Source organism: Magnolia sinica, chromosome 10 (genome assembly GCF_029962835.1).
Source record: "Magnolia sinica isolate HGM2019 chromosome 10, MsV1, whole genome shotgun sequence".
NCBI lineage: Eukaryota > Viridiplantae > Streptophyta > Magnoliopsida > Magnoliales > Magnoliaceae > Magnolia > Magnolia sinica.
The window spans coordinates 79,556,743-79,574,367 of record NC_080582.1 but is presented as its reverse complement, the minus strand read 5'-3'; the positions used below and the strand labels follow the sequence as shown (position 1 = coordinate 79,574,367).

General features: G+C 41.8%; 1 protein-coding gene across 1 annotated transcript; it reads left to right on the top strand.

Moving 5' to 3' along the window:
- Positions 1 to 9,301: 9,301 nt before the first annotated feature.
- On the top strand, positions 9,302 to 17,625 carry LOC131217102 (importin subunit beta-1-like). The gene is made up of 3 exons (XM_058211858.1): positions 9,302 to 9,463; positions 13,672 to 13,795; positions 17,218 to 17,625. The coding sequence occupies exons 2-3, from the start codon at positions 13,790 to 13,792 to the stop codon at positions 17,623 to 17,625; spliced, it is 414 nt and encodes a 137-aa protein (XP_058067841.1). The 5' UTR covers positions 9,302 to 9,463; positions 13,672 to 13,789.

Genomic DNA, 17,625 nt, shown 5'->3' with positions numbered 1-17,625 from the left:
TTGATATGTAGGATGGGACTTCCAGGCACCATTAAAGGTCATCTATCAAAGGCTCTAGGAGTTGGAATGCACCCCATATTATTCTAGAAGGTACCTTTGATTAGACACCTTAATTCAGGATTGTTCTAAATCAACTAACTGTAGCAATACCTGTTGAGGGTCAAATATTGCATATCAGACCCATTTATTGTATGGATTTACAAGCATGACACCGTTTAATAGCCTAATTTAATTGTATTTGTGATGTAGGGCGTCTTCATGAGCTTGGACTGGGAAAGGACACTAAAAAGCATGGATTTACCGATCTGATGACACTAAAGCATGGGACGGACTCCTGGGGATTGGGATCGACGATTTTACACAGCCGAGATCCGAAAAAAATCGAGAAACTGAAGCTCAAGTGGCCCAAAAGTCGGCCAGAATGCAAGATCATAGGTTTCTCACCATCCGTTTGTCCCGAAATGTCATACACGGCCTGAAGAACATAAATTAACCGTACATGCAGAATTTCGGCCGTTGTATCCTGGTGGAAGTGGCCTAATGGATAGATCGTCCCTCGGAATCATGATTCTGGGCCCACCTGTTGTCTGGATCTGCTTCATCTCCGGTCTCCACGGTCTGAATGATGTGACAGAATGGATGGACGGAGCGGATTTCATTTATACATCATGATGGACCCCACAAGGAGCATGCGAGTGCATAGACGGTGCACTCCTGCGGTGCACCGAATCCCTACAAAAGGGTCAGCCACCGCTGACCCGCGTCCTCTTCAAAAACGCAAACAGCGTTTTCGCTGTCGTCCGCCGGTCCTCCTCAGTGGGGCCCACTCAACACCTGAAGTGATGATCCGAACCGTCCATTGTATCAAGAGGGTGGGCGTGAACATCGCCTAGGTGGCGTAATCTCAGAAGATAATGGAGAGTGGATTTCAACTGTTAAAACGGATGATTAACGGTGGAGCGAAAGAATCAGTGGGCCACACGGAATTCAACATGAAACCAGTCAAATCTTACTGGTTTTTTGACGCGAATCGAATGGTCGGAGTGGATCTTACACACGGCACCAACCAGAGGCTCGCCGCCTTCACAGCGCCCGACCGCGCACGCTCTGCTGCGTAACAGAGGCTGCGGACGATCTTAGTGGGCCATCATCACGGACCAAATCATCAATCCGGTCCGTCCATCATGTAGAGGGACTCAATGTTGTCAGAACCATGCTGACCGTTTTCAGCCATTCACGCATACGTGGCCGCTACAACGATCACAAAAGGACCGTTCGAATATCATTACAACAGGAATTCTTCCATGGGCAGCATCAACAGCGGATCAAAACAGACCATGATCGGTCGAAATTCTGAGGAGAAACTGTTGGACGGCATGGATCTATCAAATGATAGATAAAGTGGGCCCCACCAAACATTCTGACGCAGAAAGTCTCTCTGCTGCATGATTCAGAGCCCAGTCCTATCACAAACCGCTCCAGCTTGCGCAGTAGAGTCCGGCCAGGACTCCACAGCAGGAGATGAGAAGAAAGATAAAGGAGGGTTCGTGCTGAGGGAATAATGGGAGAGAGGGTGCAGCCGAGAACGTGAGGAAAGGAGGGAAGTTTTTTTGAGGGACGTGAGGAGGTTGACCGCTGGAGCGTGTGGGGGAGGAGCCGGTTTTGGTTGTGAAAAAAAGAAGAAGGACGGTCTGCTGCATCAGCTGCTGGAACAGGAGCAGGGAAGGCTGAGGACGTGAGCACGGCTTGGAGTTTTTCAATGGCTGGGGAGGATGCACGTGATCTCAGGAGCAGGCTTGGATGATTGAAGGAGAAAACAGGGAAATTCTTTTGTTTCCTTTTTTCTTTTCCTTTTATTGATTTTCTTCCTTTTCTTTTGTTTATTTGTTTATTTTAGCCCATTCATGTGTGGCTAAACCCCTTAGCTAGGGCTAAGGGGTGAAGCTTGTAGCGTGATGGGAAGAATTTTATGCCTTTAATTCTATTTTAAACTGAATGGATTTGGTATTGGGTTGATTGTGAGGGAATGTTTTCAGTTTTTAATGGTCTGTTGTGACTAAAATTACAATAGGTCTGCGATGGCTTTGAGCATGTTTCTATGTCTTTTTGATGTTTATGACATCAGGAAGCCCTGTTATTCATCATTGTCCCATGGGCATGGTAGAATGACAGTACCTTCCTGATCTTCATGGCATGTTGATTGATTGATAATTAGATTAATTCTGTTGTTTGCTTTGTCTCCTGGGCATGGTTTGGTGATGGAATCCATTCTAATTCATACACCTTTCATCTCTTGAAACCTATATCAATGGCAATTCAGTAAATTTCCATAATTTGTGATCCTGGCATACGATCTCCCTGATCTCTACAAGTGGATCCTCTGAATCCCTAGTTCCCTTCCTCTGAATTCCTTAAAGTCTTAGATAATTCTTTCACAATTATTTCTTAAATTCTATTTGGTTTAAATCACATCTTAGTCTAGTTCTAGTTCTACTTGGTTTCAGATAACGTACAGGTATCAGTCCCTGTGGATTCGACCTCGGTCTTACCGAGTTTATTACTACATCACAACCCTATACTTGGGGAGTGAACAATACCCGAAAGATCAATCTTCAAAGGCTAGTGAATAGCCAGCTGAGCACCCATTGCACTATAAATCCACAATAAGCCGTTGAAGTTTAATATCAAACCGATCCAACCGTCGGATCAGCGGTCATAAGGCTAAATAGAGCCTGAGACGTATGATACGGCCCACCTGGGCCTCGGCCCCTCCCCAAAATGGGCCAATACCCCTAGAGGATGCTCCTAAGGCAATTGGATGGACCAGATTTGTCGCAATCATCACAGTGGACCCCACACGGAGTGCATGTGCACCTCATGCGCTTACGCACGATGTGCACTGGAACAATGGGCTCAGTCAAACAAGAAAAATGGCAAATATCTTCCGCCAACATGCGTTTCAAATTTGATGGACTTCACCTCCTAAAGTGGCCCACTTTGGGCACTTTCCGGGTGATCCAAAACGTTCATTTTGCTTGTAAGGTCCACCCCATCATAACGGTATAGGCTTTTAGGCCCACGCAAAGGAACGAAGAAATTAGAATAAAATTATCCAAAGACCTACACGTGGCTAGGATCTATGATGTGGGCCCGATTTGTGGCTGCATGGGTGGCCCATAATCGACCTGATCATGCCATCCCAATCGTCCATTCCCAGGGAGCGGCATGCTTCCCCATTTCCAAAAACGGCCAAACAATGGCCTGCATAAGAAAAAGTGAAAAAGCAACATTTCCTTTCTAGGGAGGGGGTGCTGGCGCATTCTAGCCACTCCTTGGGCCACATGGAGCAATCCTAGCCCTTTATGGGAGATAGTACGAGATAAGAAAGGAGGGCATCTCCTCTCATAAGAAAATGAAGAAAACTGGACATTCTCATGAGATGATTTAAAATTGATGTTTGGTGTCCAAAAAGTGGGCCCCACGCAGATCAAAGGTTCCATCTGGTCTGCTCAAACAGACCAGATCATGTTGAAATATGTAGAGTAGTATTTGCCATTAAAGGGCAGATCATCTTTCCCGATAACCCACCAGAATCTAATCACGAGATGGGCCACACCAGACCTAAAAACTTACTTTTCTGATAGATCAGAACGTCATCAATTCATTCTAGCATATGGATGGGCCCCATGCGTGGCCACTTTGAAATCACGACTGTCGCTTATAAAGCTCTTTTTCTAACCGTTGGAGGCTCTCTCCCATTGCTATAAGAAGAGCACTGTGCCCTTGGGATTCGCATTAGTAAGGGTGAATGGTGAGAGGAGAGAGAGAAAGGAAAGAGAGAGAGAGAGAGGAGAGAGAAAGAGAAGAAGAGAGAGGGAGAGCTTAGTCCATGAATCGACTCAGCCTGTCTGTGGGTCGACTCGGTTGAGGGAGAGCAAGTGAGAGCTGTGTCCACCTCCCAGAGCCCGAAAATACCAGGTAACAGCCTACCCTTCAGCTGCACCTAGCTTTAGAGTCGTAATCGGCAAAGCAAGGTTCGGTCCAACCTTCACAATGGCTGTGTCTTAGGCCAAAGCTAGCCTTCATCCTAGCTGAGTTAGGAACTGAAGCCAGCGTACGCCATGGCTATGTTTTGGGTCGAACGTCCGGCTATAATCCATTGGAAAGGCAGCCTCTAATCAAGCTAAACAAATGGCAGTGTTTCGGGCTGAAACCCGGTAAAATAGAAGCTCTATTTTGAGCCAGAACTAGGCCAAATAATGGTCGTAGTTCAGGTTGAAACCAAGCCAATCAATGGCTGTATTTTGGACCACGACAAAGACCAGGAAGCAGCTTAGTCCCGGAACGAAATCAAACCAGGAAATGCCTGCGTTTCGGGCCGGAACCATGGCAGAAAGTGAGCATCTGTCTAGGCTCTGAGGTTAACTAGAATCGTGCTGAGAATAGCCCGCAAATAGGCTTTGATTCGGACTAAGATCAGGCCTCAAGCAAGCCTTGGTTTGGGCCGAAATGCGAGTCTCACATGGGCAGGTATGAGGACCAATAAAGCACCTCCATATGAGCCTTGAACCAGGCCCACTGGTGAGTCGTAAAAGGGCCACGATAGGGACCAAAATCAGCCCTCAAACAAGGCTGAGATTTGAACCAGAAGCAGGCCTTAAATGGCGCTCTGCAATAAGCTGGAACTAGGTTTCAGCTGGGTCGAAACCAAGCCAAATAATGACTGAGTTTTGGGCCTCTAGTCTGGCCACAACAGGCTGCACGTTGGGCCATAAATGACCTAGCAAATGGGCCCTATTTCTAATTGAAAACAGGCTAGGTCTGGACCATGAATGGGGCTGCAGGCGGTGGACTACACGCCGGCATCAGGTGGGCTTCATGCTGATACCCAGCGGGCCTCACCATTCATCTTATTGGGCCACGACCTTTGGGCTTCACTGGTCAATGCAGTGGGCCACACAACTGGGCCGACTAAAAGGCTCAGCCGCGGCTGTGGGCTGCTCAAAAGCAATAGTCAGAGGGGTTGCACCTCACAAATAGGTGGGCCGCACCAAATAGTTAGGTGGGCCGCACCATACAGTCGGGTAGGCAACCTTTGGAGTCATCAAGATGGGCCAGATCAAGCCCAGATTAGGCCCACTCGTTAGACCAAGTGTTGTTAGTCCTGACTCCCTTAATGAAAGACCAGACCACCATAATTATGGGTCTTTCAACCTTTCACCGATCCTTATGCCTTAAAACCTTAGAACTTATTGTCTAATGCAAGCAAATTTATCTAGGGGACTATTTGAGTGATGTGGAGCCACTAACTTCTCGATGAAATTCACATCAAGGGATGTATTACGACTTTTCTGGTAATGATTTTCTTCCTCTTGAGCTTTCCATCTCTAAAATAGATTAAAGATAGTCTTTTATAACAATTGTAAAAGATAACCTAGGAGTGGATAATCATTCAACTGGTTTGTTTGGAGTACATGTTCTTTGGCTTTGTTTAATCATTGAGTAGCTATTATTATGTATTTTAGAAGTGATCAAATCCTTGATTTATTTCACCACATGTCAGAGGGCCAACCATTTGAATTGGTTACTCTACCATATGTTCTTAGAATTTGTTGAATTGCTAATTAGTTTAACTTGAAAGCATGAGTTGGATTTATTAAAATACTCAATTGTTTACTTAAGATGCATGCTTTAGAAATTGATAAGTTATGAATATATGATTCTTGAACTAATTGTATACATGAGTTTTTCTTCAATTATCAAAGCATGCCTGAATCTTCATAAGGTTATATTGTTTGTAAGCCATACATTATTTGAAACCTATCTATGGAAACTCCTATTTTAAGAGTGTCCGATCGTAGGGTGTAATGGAACGGACTATGATAGACCCTCAACATAGAGGTTATGATTAGTGGCAATTGAATTATGGAGCTTACCACCTATGGAGTGATTTCACTTACTTGACCATAGAATGAACCTTGTAACATTTATTCTCTCCATTGATTACTCGTATTGATTCATACATACCGTCTCATTTTAGCCGTCGTATTTAATAATTTCAATACTTCATTCCTAATCAGCATACGGTGGTAGTTCCCCTATATTGAGAATTGATTAGCCACGTGTTGAAGGGTTCTATACACACTCGAAGGCGGTAGCCTCATGAGTCGGGGATGGTGGTATGGGACCTATGCCCGAGCTGTCGGCCTACGCTGGTGACAAGCCCTCGTAGTGACCTTGAGCTTATTTAAATTGACTGATTGTAACTGGACTAATAATAGCTTGGCTAATCATGCATACAAGGCACAAACCAGCGTCTATCGCTATCGTACGTGATATATGTATTTTGTCCGACTGGATAAGTTTTTCCAAGTTGATGATTGCATGGGTGACGAGCCCAATGTCCGCACAGATGAGTATCTCTGGGGCAATGATTGCATTCACGCATCCATGCACATAATAAGATTGCATTTACTATGTTTTGGGTTGCTTTGATGTTTTATGTTATTTCTTGTCTAGGGCGGCGGTGTGTAATCTAGAGGGGAGATCACACTGAGCTGGCTACTCATTCATCAATGTTCAACCGTACAGAGGATATAGGGGCTGATGGACTTGTGGCAGATTCGAAGGCGGTTGTAGTCGAGGAGGAGCCTTACGATGAGGAGCCGTACTAGGAGGCAGCTGCATATTATGACCTCAACCAGTAGATTTCATTTATGATCATTTGTTTTGAATTATTACATTTAAGGATTTTGTATTTGGCCCCCAGCTGAGTGGGCTAGGATATTGTTTCCCGTTTTGATCATATCTATGCTACGGTTGTTTTCCGCTACTTGCACTTTGATTCCCATCGATTACCATTATTATTCAGTTAACTCCTGGATTTTTGGGATACGAGTCGTGTACTTGAGTTCTGAAAACCGAGGTGTTACAGGGGCACACATAGCACTGACTACCAGCCATCGGGCTGGTGGCTAGGAGAGTAGCCAATCCGTTCCCGATCTCTCTCTATCTCTCTCCCCACCCCCTAACCTTTCTGTGTGTGTGTGTGTGATCCAAAGAAGGGAGGGAGCTGAAACCCTAACCCTATCTGTAATACCCTGAAAATTAGGGGTCGTGCATACACTTGACTCCCAAGTTCTTGGGTATAACTTATAACCAATTTTTCATTAATATGCGTTTAATCAGGTTTAAATGCACAATATGGAATTACTTGAAACATGAATCACAATCATAACAAGTCTACTAAAATGACAGAGTTCAAATATATATATACAAGTCCAAAATAATATAAATGGGTCGCACAAGGCGTTGCCCATCAAAATTACAAAAAATGTTATGTCCACAAGAATAGGGCCGAGTCCACTACTCGACGATCCAAATCCCGTCCATTATGCCGATGGAGAACCGCGCCCATCAACTAGAAGTAGGACAGCTCGTCCTCCTCCTCAAGACTCTCGTCGCCAAGCTCCTCGTACTCTACAACTCCTGCATTTACGAGAGAGTCTGGTTGGTGTTTTAAAACACCGTCCCAGAGTGGGAGTGAGTGATCAACTCAACTCAATGGGTGCTATTAGTCTTAAGTTGTAACAAGCATCAGTTATATTATGAGCTTAATGAAAAATAATCATTCATAAATACATAACTAATCTTATTAATGGATATGCATGATGGATAATATAATGCATGCCCTCGCCACAACACTCCCTCGAGCGACTCCATCTAACAATCGCGTATAACCAACACTCCCTCAGAGCGACCTCGACTGTCGAGTCGCCAACCTAACTAGTACGATGCAATGATAATGTTAGCCAAGTTCTTAGTTAATTCCATTCATCCAGCAAGTTGGGAAAACTTATACACCCCACGTATCAAATGCCCTGAACTGGTTGCGAGGTCAAGGCCCCCCAATATGTGAGGCTGAAACCCCGCGATCCTTGATCCCGTCGGGTTCCTCATCCCCGACTTCAAGCATATGGGGAGTGCTGAGAAAAAAAAAGGGATCGCTCGCACTCACTACGAGGAGGCGCGTCACCCCAACGTAGGCTGAATCTCGGTGGAAGACTCATTCATGAATGTGAGGTATCTCTCTCTCTCTCTATGCCAATTTAGGAATTTGCGGATTTAGTAACTTGTGGATTCCCAATTCAATATGGACCCTCATTTAGGGAATTGAGGATTTTAAGGCTTACAGATTTGAATGTGGACCCCGAATTGCATTTGGTCCCATGGAATTGCATTTGGTCCATGTAGGATTTTTGTGGATTTTAAAATCCACTACACATGTGGGCCCCACATTGATGCATGCATTTATCCATGCCATACATCCATATACACTATTTACACAAGACATTTGCCCCACATTGATGCATGCGTTTATGTATGTGTACAAGTGAACGACATCTATTTTGAATTTGGTTCATTGATTACAATTTTATGGTCCACCAAACATGATTTTCCTTAATTTGGTGTTTTCCCCCCACAAAAAATTTATCCCAAACATAGGATTGGATTACTACAATACAATGATATTTCCACCATACAATTATTGTGCATTAATGATGTTAATCTCATCTAATACAATTCAATACCATTCAAATCGACGTACCAAATGCCCCCTTCGTGAGTTAGTGATAAGGCTTGAGCACAAAAATAAGAATGAACCAAAAATCAAGTTAACTATACAGTAAAAGGTAGTGGAGGATTGTACACCTGCCATTCAAACCATTTTGAGGGTCATACAAATTTTAGATCAACATGATATTTGGTTTTTTTCTTCATCCCGGCCCACGGGACCTTGAGAACAGATTGGTTGAATAGTACACATTACAGTGGGAGATTGGTTGAATAGTAAACATTACTTGGGAACTACAAATGTTTTAACCGTGATAATCATTTCTCCACTTGTGTGATTCACCTGAAACCTAAAAATTACTAAGTTTTGGGATAAAGATCTAAAATGATCTCTCCGAACATCGTCGATATTATAAATCCATCATTGTGAGGCCCATTATACTTTGATCTCCTTTGAACCGTTCGTGGTGTATATCCAATCACTATTGTTTTTAGGTATGGTCCACTTGAGATTTATATCCCTTTCATTTTTGGTATCAAGCCCTAAAATGATCCGTAAAAATGGGTGAAACACATACATCATGGTGGGGCCCACAGAGCACCGACCACCAGCCACCGGGCTGGTGGCAGGGGAGTAGCCAATCCGTTCCGTTCTCTCTCTCTCTCTCTCTCTCTCTCTCTCTCTCTCTCTCTCCGCCCCCTAACCTTTCTCTGTGTGTGTGTTTGATCCAAAGAAGGGAGGGAGCCGAAACCCTAAGCCTATCATAGCCAGACGCCCCCATGAGCTCTGGTCACCGGATTCTATCCAAAGGCCCTCCCTACCTACGCACGCCCTCCCCCTCTCTCTCTCTCTCTGAATCTCGGTGGAAGACTCATTCACGAACGTGAGGTATCTCTCTCTCTCTCTCTCTCTCTCTCTCTCTCTCTCTCTCTCTCTCAATCTCAATGCCGATTTAGGAATTTAAGGATTTAGTAATTTATGGATTCCTGATTCAATGTGGACCCTCATTTATGTAATTGGGGATTTTAGGGCTTACAGATTTGAATGTGGACCCCGAATTGGGGTTTTTCTGATTTTACAAATTAGGGATTTGGGGATTTTAGGGCCTGTTTGGATGCCTGTAAGTTGGGTAAGTGGGAAGTGACTTACAGGGAAGTCACTTACAGGTGGTGTTTGGGGGTGAAAATTCACGTGTAAGTAACTTACAGCCTGTAAGTCACTTACAGGCAAATCTACCCAAAAACTGCAGGGCGATGGGGGTGAGAAGTCACTTCCCTATAAGCCACTTACAGGCTCAACGGTCGGATTTTTAAAAAGAGGGGAAGATGGAGAAACGCACTCTCCCTCTCTGCAATCTCTTGCCGTCCGTCTCTGCAATCTCTCTCCGTCTGCAACGACCGCCCTCCGTCTCTGCAATCTCTCTCTGTCTGCAACGACCACCCTCCCTCTCCACTCCTCCCCAAAACGGTAGGGTTTGATCGCAATGTTACTTTTCTGCTTTGAAAACGGGAGCGGATTAGGTGTTACTCGTACGCATGCTCACCTGTGCACGTGCGCACGTGCGTTCCTTTCCACACCTGTCATGGGACTCTAATCCGAGCGGTTCATGTGATAAAACATCCCAGTAAAGCCCAGGGACTAATTTTCACCCTAATCTAAAACTCCGGTGGGCCATAGAAAAGTAAGATGAAAATCAAGGGAAGAAACTGTTTTCTTTTTTCATGGCCCATGAAAGTTTTGGATCAATGAAAAAGTTGGGCCCTGTAGGTTTCATGGGATGCTTCGTCACGTGCACCATTCAGATTTTGGACTAACATCACGTATCATGAGTTCTCAAAAAGTTCTCACAAGAACCTGTGCCAACTGCGCGACTGAGCATTTTGATGGCAGGGGATTGCATACTGAGTAAACTTGTGGGATCCACCCCGTCCATCCATCTTAATAGCAAACTTCGTAGATGCTTTAAAGTAAAACGTGTCCAATGGTATGTATACAAGAGATTTTGTCGTATAGACCCAACGTATTACTCACCTTTTTTTATTGGACGGAAAAAAAAAACTTAAGCATCAAGGTAGACCTATATTTGTACGGACGAACCTAGAAAGATGAAAATATCCTTACTTTTTTCAGCTGCTTACCCTAATGAGTAGGGATATTTTCATCAAAAAACCAACATCCGCACCCTCAAATTCATCTTTGGTAAGATAAGTTTTCGGCCGACAAAAAAAAGAAGAAAAAGAGGTGTTATACGAAATCATCTACAATACTAATTTTTTCTATATACAATGGTACATGCAAGGTACACTCATTAGATGGCTGGTTTGTTTGATGGAGGTTGCCTTTATTCATGATCCAATTCACAGTGCACCAAAGATCTGATCTAGATCACTAAAAGGTGGGTGCACTTGCATTATATGCTACTTACATCCTGTGTTGCTGCTGTCGTTTGAGAACAGACTGCCAATTTACCTTAAAAAATTCATGTGTTTTTTTCAAGTAAAAAACACTAAATGATCCAAATCTCATGTGAACCCCACTATAGAAACAGTTGTAACTAGTTTAATGAACCCATGGGCTGTTTGCCTATTTCTAATAGTGTGGTCCACCTAAAATGGATTCTTTTTATACATTTATTTATTAATGTATTAAGGTGGACCGCATATGGATTCTTTTTATGCATTTATTTATTAATATATTAAGGTGGGCTGCACGGATCTTATCCTAAAATGCTCCCTTGGATTCTTTTAATGCATTTATTTTTAAATTTTTATTTAATTATTTTCATGCATTTGGATTCTAAAAATTGGACACCAATGATAATTCTGATTTTGTTATATATGGACCATTTATGCTTAATGGTATGTATTTCATCCACTTTTACGACCCACTTGATAATTAGTTTGGCCTGAGAATTAGCTTATATATTCATTTTGATGGGCTTAGTAAAATTACATATTTCATCTCATGCATTTTTATATGCTCATAACATTTTGAAACAATTCCCTAATACAAGTTCTGCTTGATGTGAATATACGATTTTTTACTTATAAGCAACTTACAGGTTACCCAAACAAAAAACACTAACTTAAGTGACTTACAACTTACATCCAAACAGGTTACCTATAAGTAACTTTCACCTGTAAGTGACTTACAACTTAAAAGAACTTACAAGCATCCAAACAGGCCCTTAGAATTTTGGGGATCTCAGGATTTTTGGAATTGGGGATTTCACCTGTCTTTTATTTATTTTTTTTCTCTTTTCTTTATTGCCATTTAGAAGTCCAATCCATTGATCTACTGTTCATTAGGTCCAAGGCACACATTTCATGGGGTTGCCATGTAAACATCATACCAATCTGACAAATATCAACCATTTGATCAATGACCTTTAATATGGACAGTCAAGATCATTTACGCACAAATAGGCCCAATAAAAAATTTTGATCCATCTATTTATTTGGGCTAATAATGGATTGACCATGATTCAAAAGAACCATCATCCATCCTATCCATGAAATGCATTCTGAATTTAATGGACGGTTCCGATTGGTTGATCGGACTGTCCAAGTCAACCGATGCAGCTAGGAGCACTGTAACTTATAGTGCTCTGATCAGAGCACTGGACCATCTCTTCTTTGAATAATACAGCATAGATTATTAACTCCTGACCTGAGTTGCTAAAGATGGGCCACTTGCTGCTAGCATCTTAACAGTACACCTCATAGGTGTCAAGATGATCCAGATCATTGAAATGGCGGGCCAACAAGTTGGTGGCCATAACTATAGGGATTGGACAATCCTAGTCACACAGTAGTTGTGAATTTTACCTACTGAAGGTAATTTTGAATCTGTGTCCAGTTCTCCTGAGTTTCTAACCTGTAGTTTAAACTGACCTTTTACAATGCTATTCACTTGAGCATTGAAACACAACCACAATTTATTTTGTTTTGGATGTATTTAGTGGCATTTCCCAACCCACTTAGAGGTCAAGATCCTTTTTCAAGACCCTGTCAAGTGGGAATAAAGTAACTTCACCTGATCCTGTTCTCCATGGATCCCTTAGCTCAGCTAGATTGATCCAAAAGGCAGGTGGGCCACACCATGTAAAATCATGTGTTGTAGCCCACTTAGTTTTGGACTTAGACTGACCTGATTTTTTTAGTTTCCATTCATCCTGGTTGAATGCATCTTTTGAATGGAATATATGACACAGAAAATAATGGTGCCTTACTATATCTAGAAGGTTTTAAAGGTGTGCGACCCCATCCCACCTGTTCCTGGTGCATTTTGTGATTTGGATGGGTAGTATTGTACCATCCAACTCATGCATTTTGTGATGGTGGTTCAACCACAGTTTGAGACCGATGGTTTGGATGGTCTGAATCATGCTCCATTATAATGCCTTTCAATTTGAGTGCAGTGCACCAGATAAGGAAGAAATTTTATATGCTCAGACTTCCCCCTTTTTAATAGACAATGCCAGATTTCACCTCGTGTTAGTAAATGCTGAAAATGTTAAGGGCCAGTTTGGATAGAGAGAATGCAAGACGTGGACATCGAAAAGCCCTGTGGAATCCACAATTTGTATTCTCAGCGTTCTGTCAGTGTTTTTTTTTTTTTTTTTTTTTTTTTTTTTGAGAAGTCTGGATATCCATCATTTGACTTTCTAATTCAGGGCAATTATAAGTCATTTTTAGCTGTTTTGTCTATCCTTTTTTGGGCCGTTCTTTTATGTTTTGAAGTTTTCATTATGTGCTTTAAGTGATCCAAAAACTGGAATGCTTAGTTACAAAAATATTGGACCATTTAGGTTTCGATTGTTTAAATTAATTATGAACTTTGTATCATCACATTGATATTGTTTATAATTATGAATGTACTGTGTATTTGCCTCTTTTTTTTCCCTTCTTTCTTTCTTTCTTTCTTCTTTCTTTCTTCTTCTTCTTCTTCTTCTTCTTTTTTTTTTTTCTCCCAATTTTAGGAAGTTTATGTTTCACACTAGCATGCTTGCATGTGGGCTACCTCTCATGTGAGAAATGGTAAAATTCATTATTGTCTTCTATTCTGTTCCTTACATTCAATTTCTTTCTTTCAAGGTGGCAAAAATTGATTCAAAAGCCTTATGAGAGCGGTGATGAGAGAGGATTGAGATTGGTTAAGGCCATCCTAAGGCCATTGTTGCTGAGGAGAACAAAGGAATCTACAGATAAAGGAATGAAGGTAGGCTTTTAAGTTCTTTAGCTTGTCTTCTCCACAAAATAAATGACCTTTTCCCTCTGTTTTCTGTTTTGATGTTTTGTTATGTTGAGTGGAATGGTTATTGTGCTTGTTTCATCCATTTCTTCTTTATTCTTCTTCTTCTTCTTCTTCTAGACGTTTCTGTCTTCTCATGTATTCTACAATGTGCTTGAATTCTACTTATTGGATGAAAAAATGATTGAAAATAGCTTATGATAGGGCTGTTGTATCTAATCATTTATCTAAAATTCCAAGATAACATTTTGACCCAGCCTTGTTGATGGATACACCTATCTATATCTCAAGAGATACTAATTGATAAGATCAAGCACAGATGTTGATACACACATGCATATAGTATATGGTTCCATTTCCCAACTGGGAAATAACATGAACATGCATACCCTTGCCCTAAAACCAGGCTGCTGAGCTCTCAGGGTGACCAAACATGTATGAGAAACATTGGTGGTTGGAAAAATGACCATCATCATAGCCATGTTCCGACCATCTGAGATCACTTTACAGATACTATTTTACCCACTCGCAAGATGTGAAACGTGAATTCTCATGATTGATCACAAAATATCATTGTCAGGCTACCACATGACAGCATCTCCTCCTTTACCTGGGTGTGGCTCTTGGCGATTTGCTACCAGATTTGTAAAATGGTAGATATTTATTCAACATTCTTGTGTGGCTTAAACGATGACTTGACCATACTGATTTTTGGGCAGGTCCCACCCCCAAGGAATGAACCATTCTATGGCCCTTGGTCAGCATTTCTGACGCAGGGATGAATGTGATGAGGTCGATCACCGTCTTCCTCAAGAATAACTACTCCGAATCCATGGAGCTTCTTTGGACTCCTCGTAGAGACTTCTCAAATCCACGAGGAAAGAAAGCAAGAAGAATAGAAATAAATTCTAATAAATTCGTAATTTGATTGATGAATGAAAATAACGAGTTCACAACCCTTTAAATAAGGATACCAAGCAATGGGAGAAAAATCAGAAGCAAACTATAACTAAAACTCCTAGAATTCGCAACTTCCTATGAATAGTAAACTTACTATTTATAGACGGTCGTGATGTCTAGTAGTACACAAGGTTTTCGGCCAAAAATAGTAAGTGTCCTATTTGGCTTCACCAAGCTGTTCTCCTAATTATTCTAAGCTCTTTTCGCATTGAGCGCAACTCCTAAAGCCCAATGGATGAAGAGATATAATCAAACTAAAACTTACTATTTATAATAAAAACGGAATTAAAATAGGGAAATGACCATCGATCCAGGGGTATTTCGCAAATCCGGCTTGCATAACCCAGCGTAGCAGGGTTGGGTGGCTAAAGTAGCTCGTTCTACCCCAAATCATATATTTTACGCCCGATAACTCATTCCGGATTGTGAGATACACCCGATCTAAGGTCTGACGGTCTGGATCACTTCTATCATCGACAGGGCCTTTTCTGATCCATCTTGGCCATGAAACTATCTGGGACCCACTCTACATCAATTTCTCATATATTAAATATGGTGCACATCTGTATAATCCTCTTTTGTCATCCAAGTTTAGTCTGATCCTTTCCTCGGTTTTTGGTAATAAGGTAGGAGCATTCGTTTCCTGTCGAATTACCGAAAGCTGAAAAAAAGATTCCAATCAAGAAGGGTGGTTTTAAGTAGTGGCCCACTTCTATGAATCCTTGTACTGACATTTTCCTTTAATTTCTATGATCTTTGCAGATGGGTAGTCCAACAGCGGGTAATGTCACGAGAATGGTTTGTTCAGAACCATCATTTTGGCCAGAACTCCATGTTAATGGAGTGAGATGGCCCCTTCAACCATTGTTATGGGAAAGAGATGACAAGCATGTGTTTATGCCCCCCGAGTCCTCGCTAATTGGTTACAACTCCGTAAATTCAAGTTAAATGCAGGATACGATATTGTCATGCATGCCAATCTATATCACCCAGATTGCAGACCTCATTGTTGGTGGGGCCAGCCCAATAACCACACTAATCAGACCACCCTCACCTACTGGTTGATGGCCATCAAAATGATGGTTAATGGGACAGTGCTCTTTGTTGCAACCTACAGGTAATGGTTTTAACTTTTATCGCAGCTTAACTACCAATGAGAGATTTACATGCATGTATGCCATGTTGGCGTATGCATCACCAATTCTTCCTTAAGCATCACCAATTCTTCTTCAAATGAACTCACTTGGCTTTTGGAGACTGACATGTACTCTAGAAGACTCACAAATGCGAAACTGATAGCCTAAACCTTAATGAGATGAATTGATGATTCTTTGGGATCCTTCCTTTCTTTAACTGGAATGAACAGAGATAGAATCAGATCAATGCCCTCTACCATGATGCTACTTGGTGCTTTGTTGTTAAATCTCATAATTTATAATACTTATATCAATGTAATTATCTTAATCTTCTTTATTATTATAAATATTTTAAATTTATAATCAAGTTGAGTCAAGTGATTGCTAAGATTGCCTCGATTGAGTAAGTGATTTTAAATTCGTAATCTTTCCTTAGCCATAGTTTTTTTTACTTAGATATCATGTGCGAGTCCCATTAAAATCGACAAGCTTTCTGAGGGTGGAATTTTCTCACTAGGCTTCTTTAGTGCTCATAATTCTACAAACCGCTTCGTTGGATTATGGTACCACAATATTCCCGATCAAACAGACATATGGGTTGCCAACAGAGAAAACCCACTCACAGATTCCTCAGGAGTTCTTACAATTACCCAAGATGGAAATCTCACTGTCTTGGGTAGAACCAAGAACATCCTCTGGCCATCCAACCTGTCGACTCAGGCTTGAAGAAGCACTACTGCAATACTCTTGGATTTTCCTTCGCCATGGAAAGATGCCTGCCGATGACCCAACACTGGGAGAATTTTCCTTCGACATTGATCCTAATTCCATGCTTCAAGAAAGGCATCAGTCATGCCAGTCATCACACATGACAATCTGAAAAGATCAAAGCACACCTCCCCTCTCCATGTAATTTCAATACATAAAGAAATGATATCCTACTGATTCTGCATCCCAAGAACAAAGGATGGCATGTTTGTGATGATGTCTGTTTACTTTTTTTATTATTTGTTTCCCCAGCTGAAAAATTATAATAATAATAAATCTCTGTTTGTCTATAATTGTACGTGTGGATCCCAACATTTTTGTGATCCCTACCTTTCATCTTTTGGTTCTAATATGAATGAAGTGTGCATCTAATCTCTTGTGACCGTGGAAAACCATACCCATATATCTGGTGGAGCATTATTCGATTTTAGGATTTGTATTTTTTTTCTTCTTTTTTTTTTGGCGAATCTCTGACATTTAGTTCATGTCTTCATTTTATTTTTTGTACACAAAATGGCAATGGAGATCACTCAGATCCTGTTATCCGCACAGTCACCATATGGTAATGTGCGAACAGCTGCTGAAGAAAGCCTCAGGCAGTTCCAGGAACAGAATCTACCCATTTTCCTCCTCTTGCTCTCAGTTGAACTTTTGAATGATGAGAAGGCCCCTGAATGCCGCCGCCTTGCTAGAATCATTTTAAAGAATTTGTTGGATGCCAAAGATTCTGCTCGTAAGGAATTGCTCATCCAGCATTGGGTTGCGATTGATGGCACTCTCAGATCCCAGATCAAGGACTTGCTTCTGAGGACATTGAGATCGTCCGTGCATGAAGCAAGGCACACTTCGTCACAGGTGATTGCTAAGATTGTCTCCATTGAAATACCCCATAAGAGTGGCCTGAACTCATTGGATGCTTACTCTCCAACATGA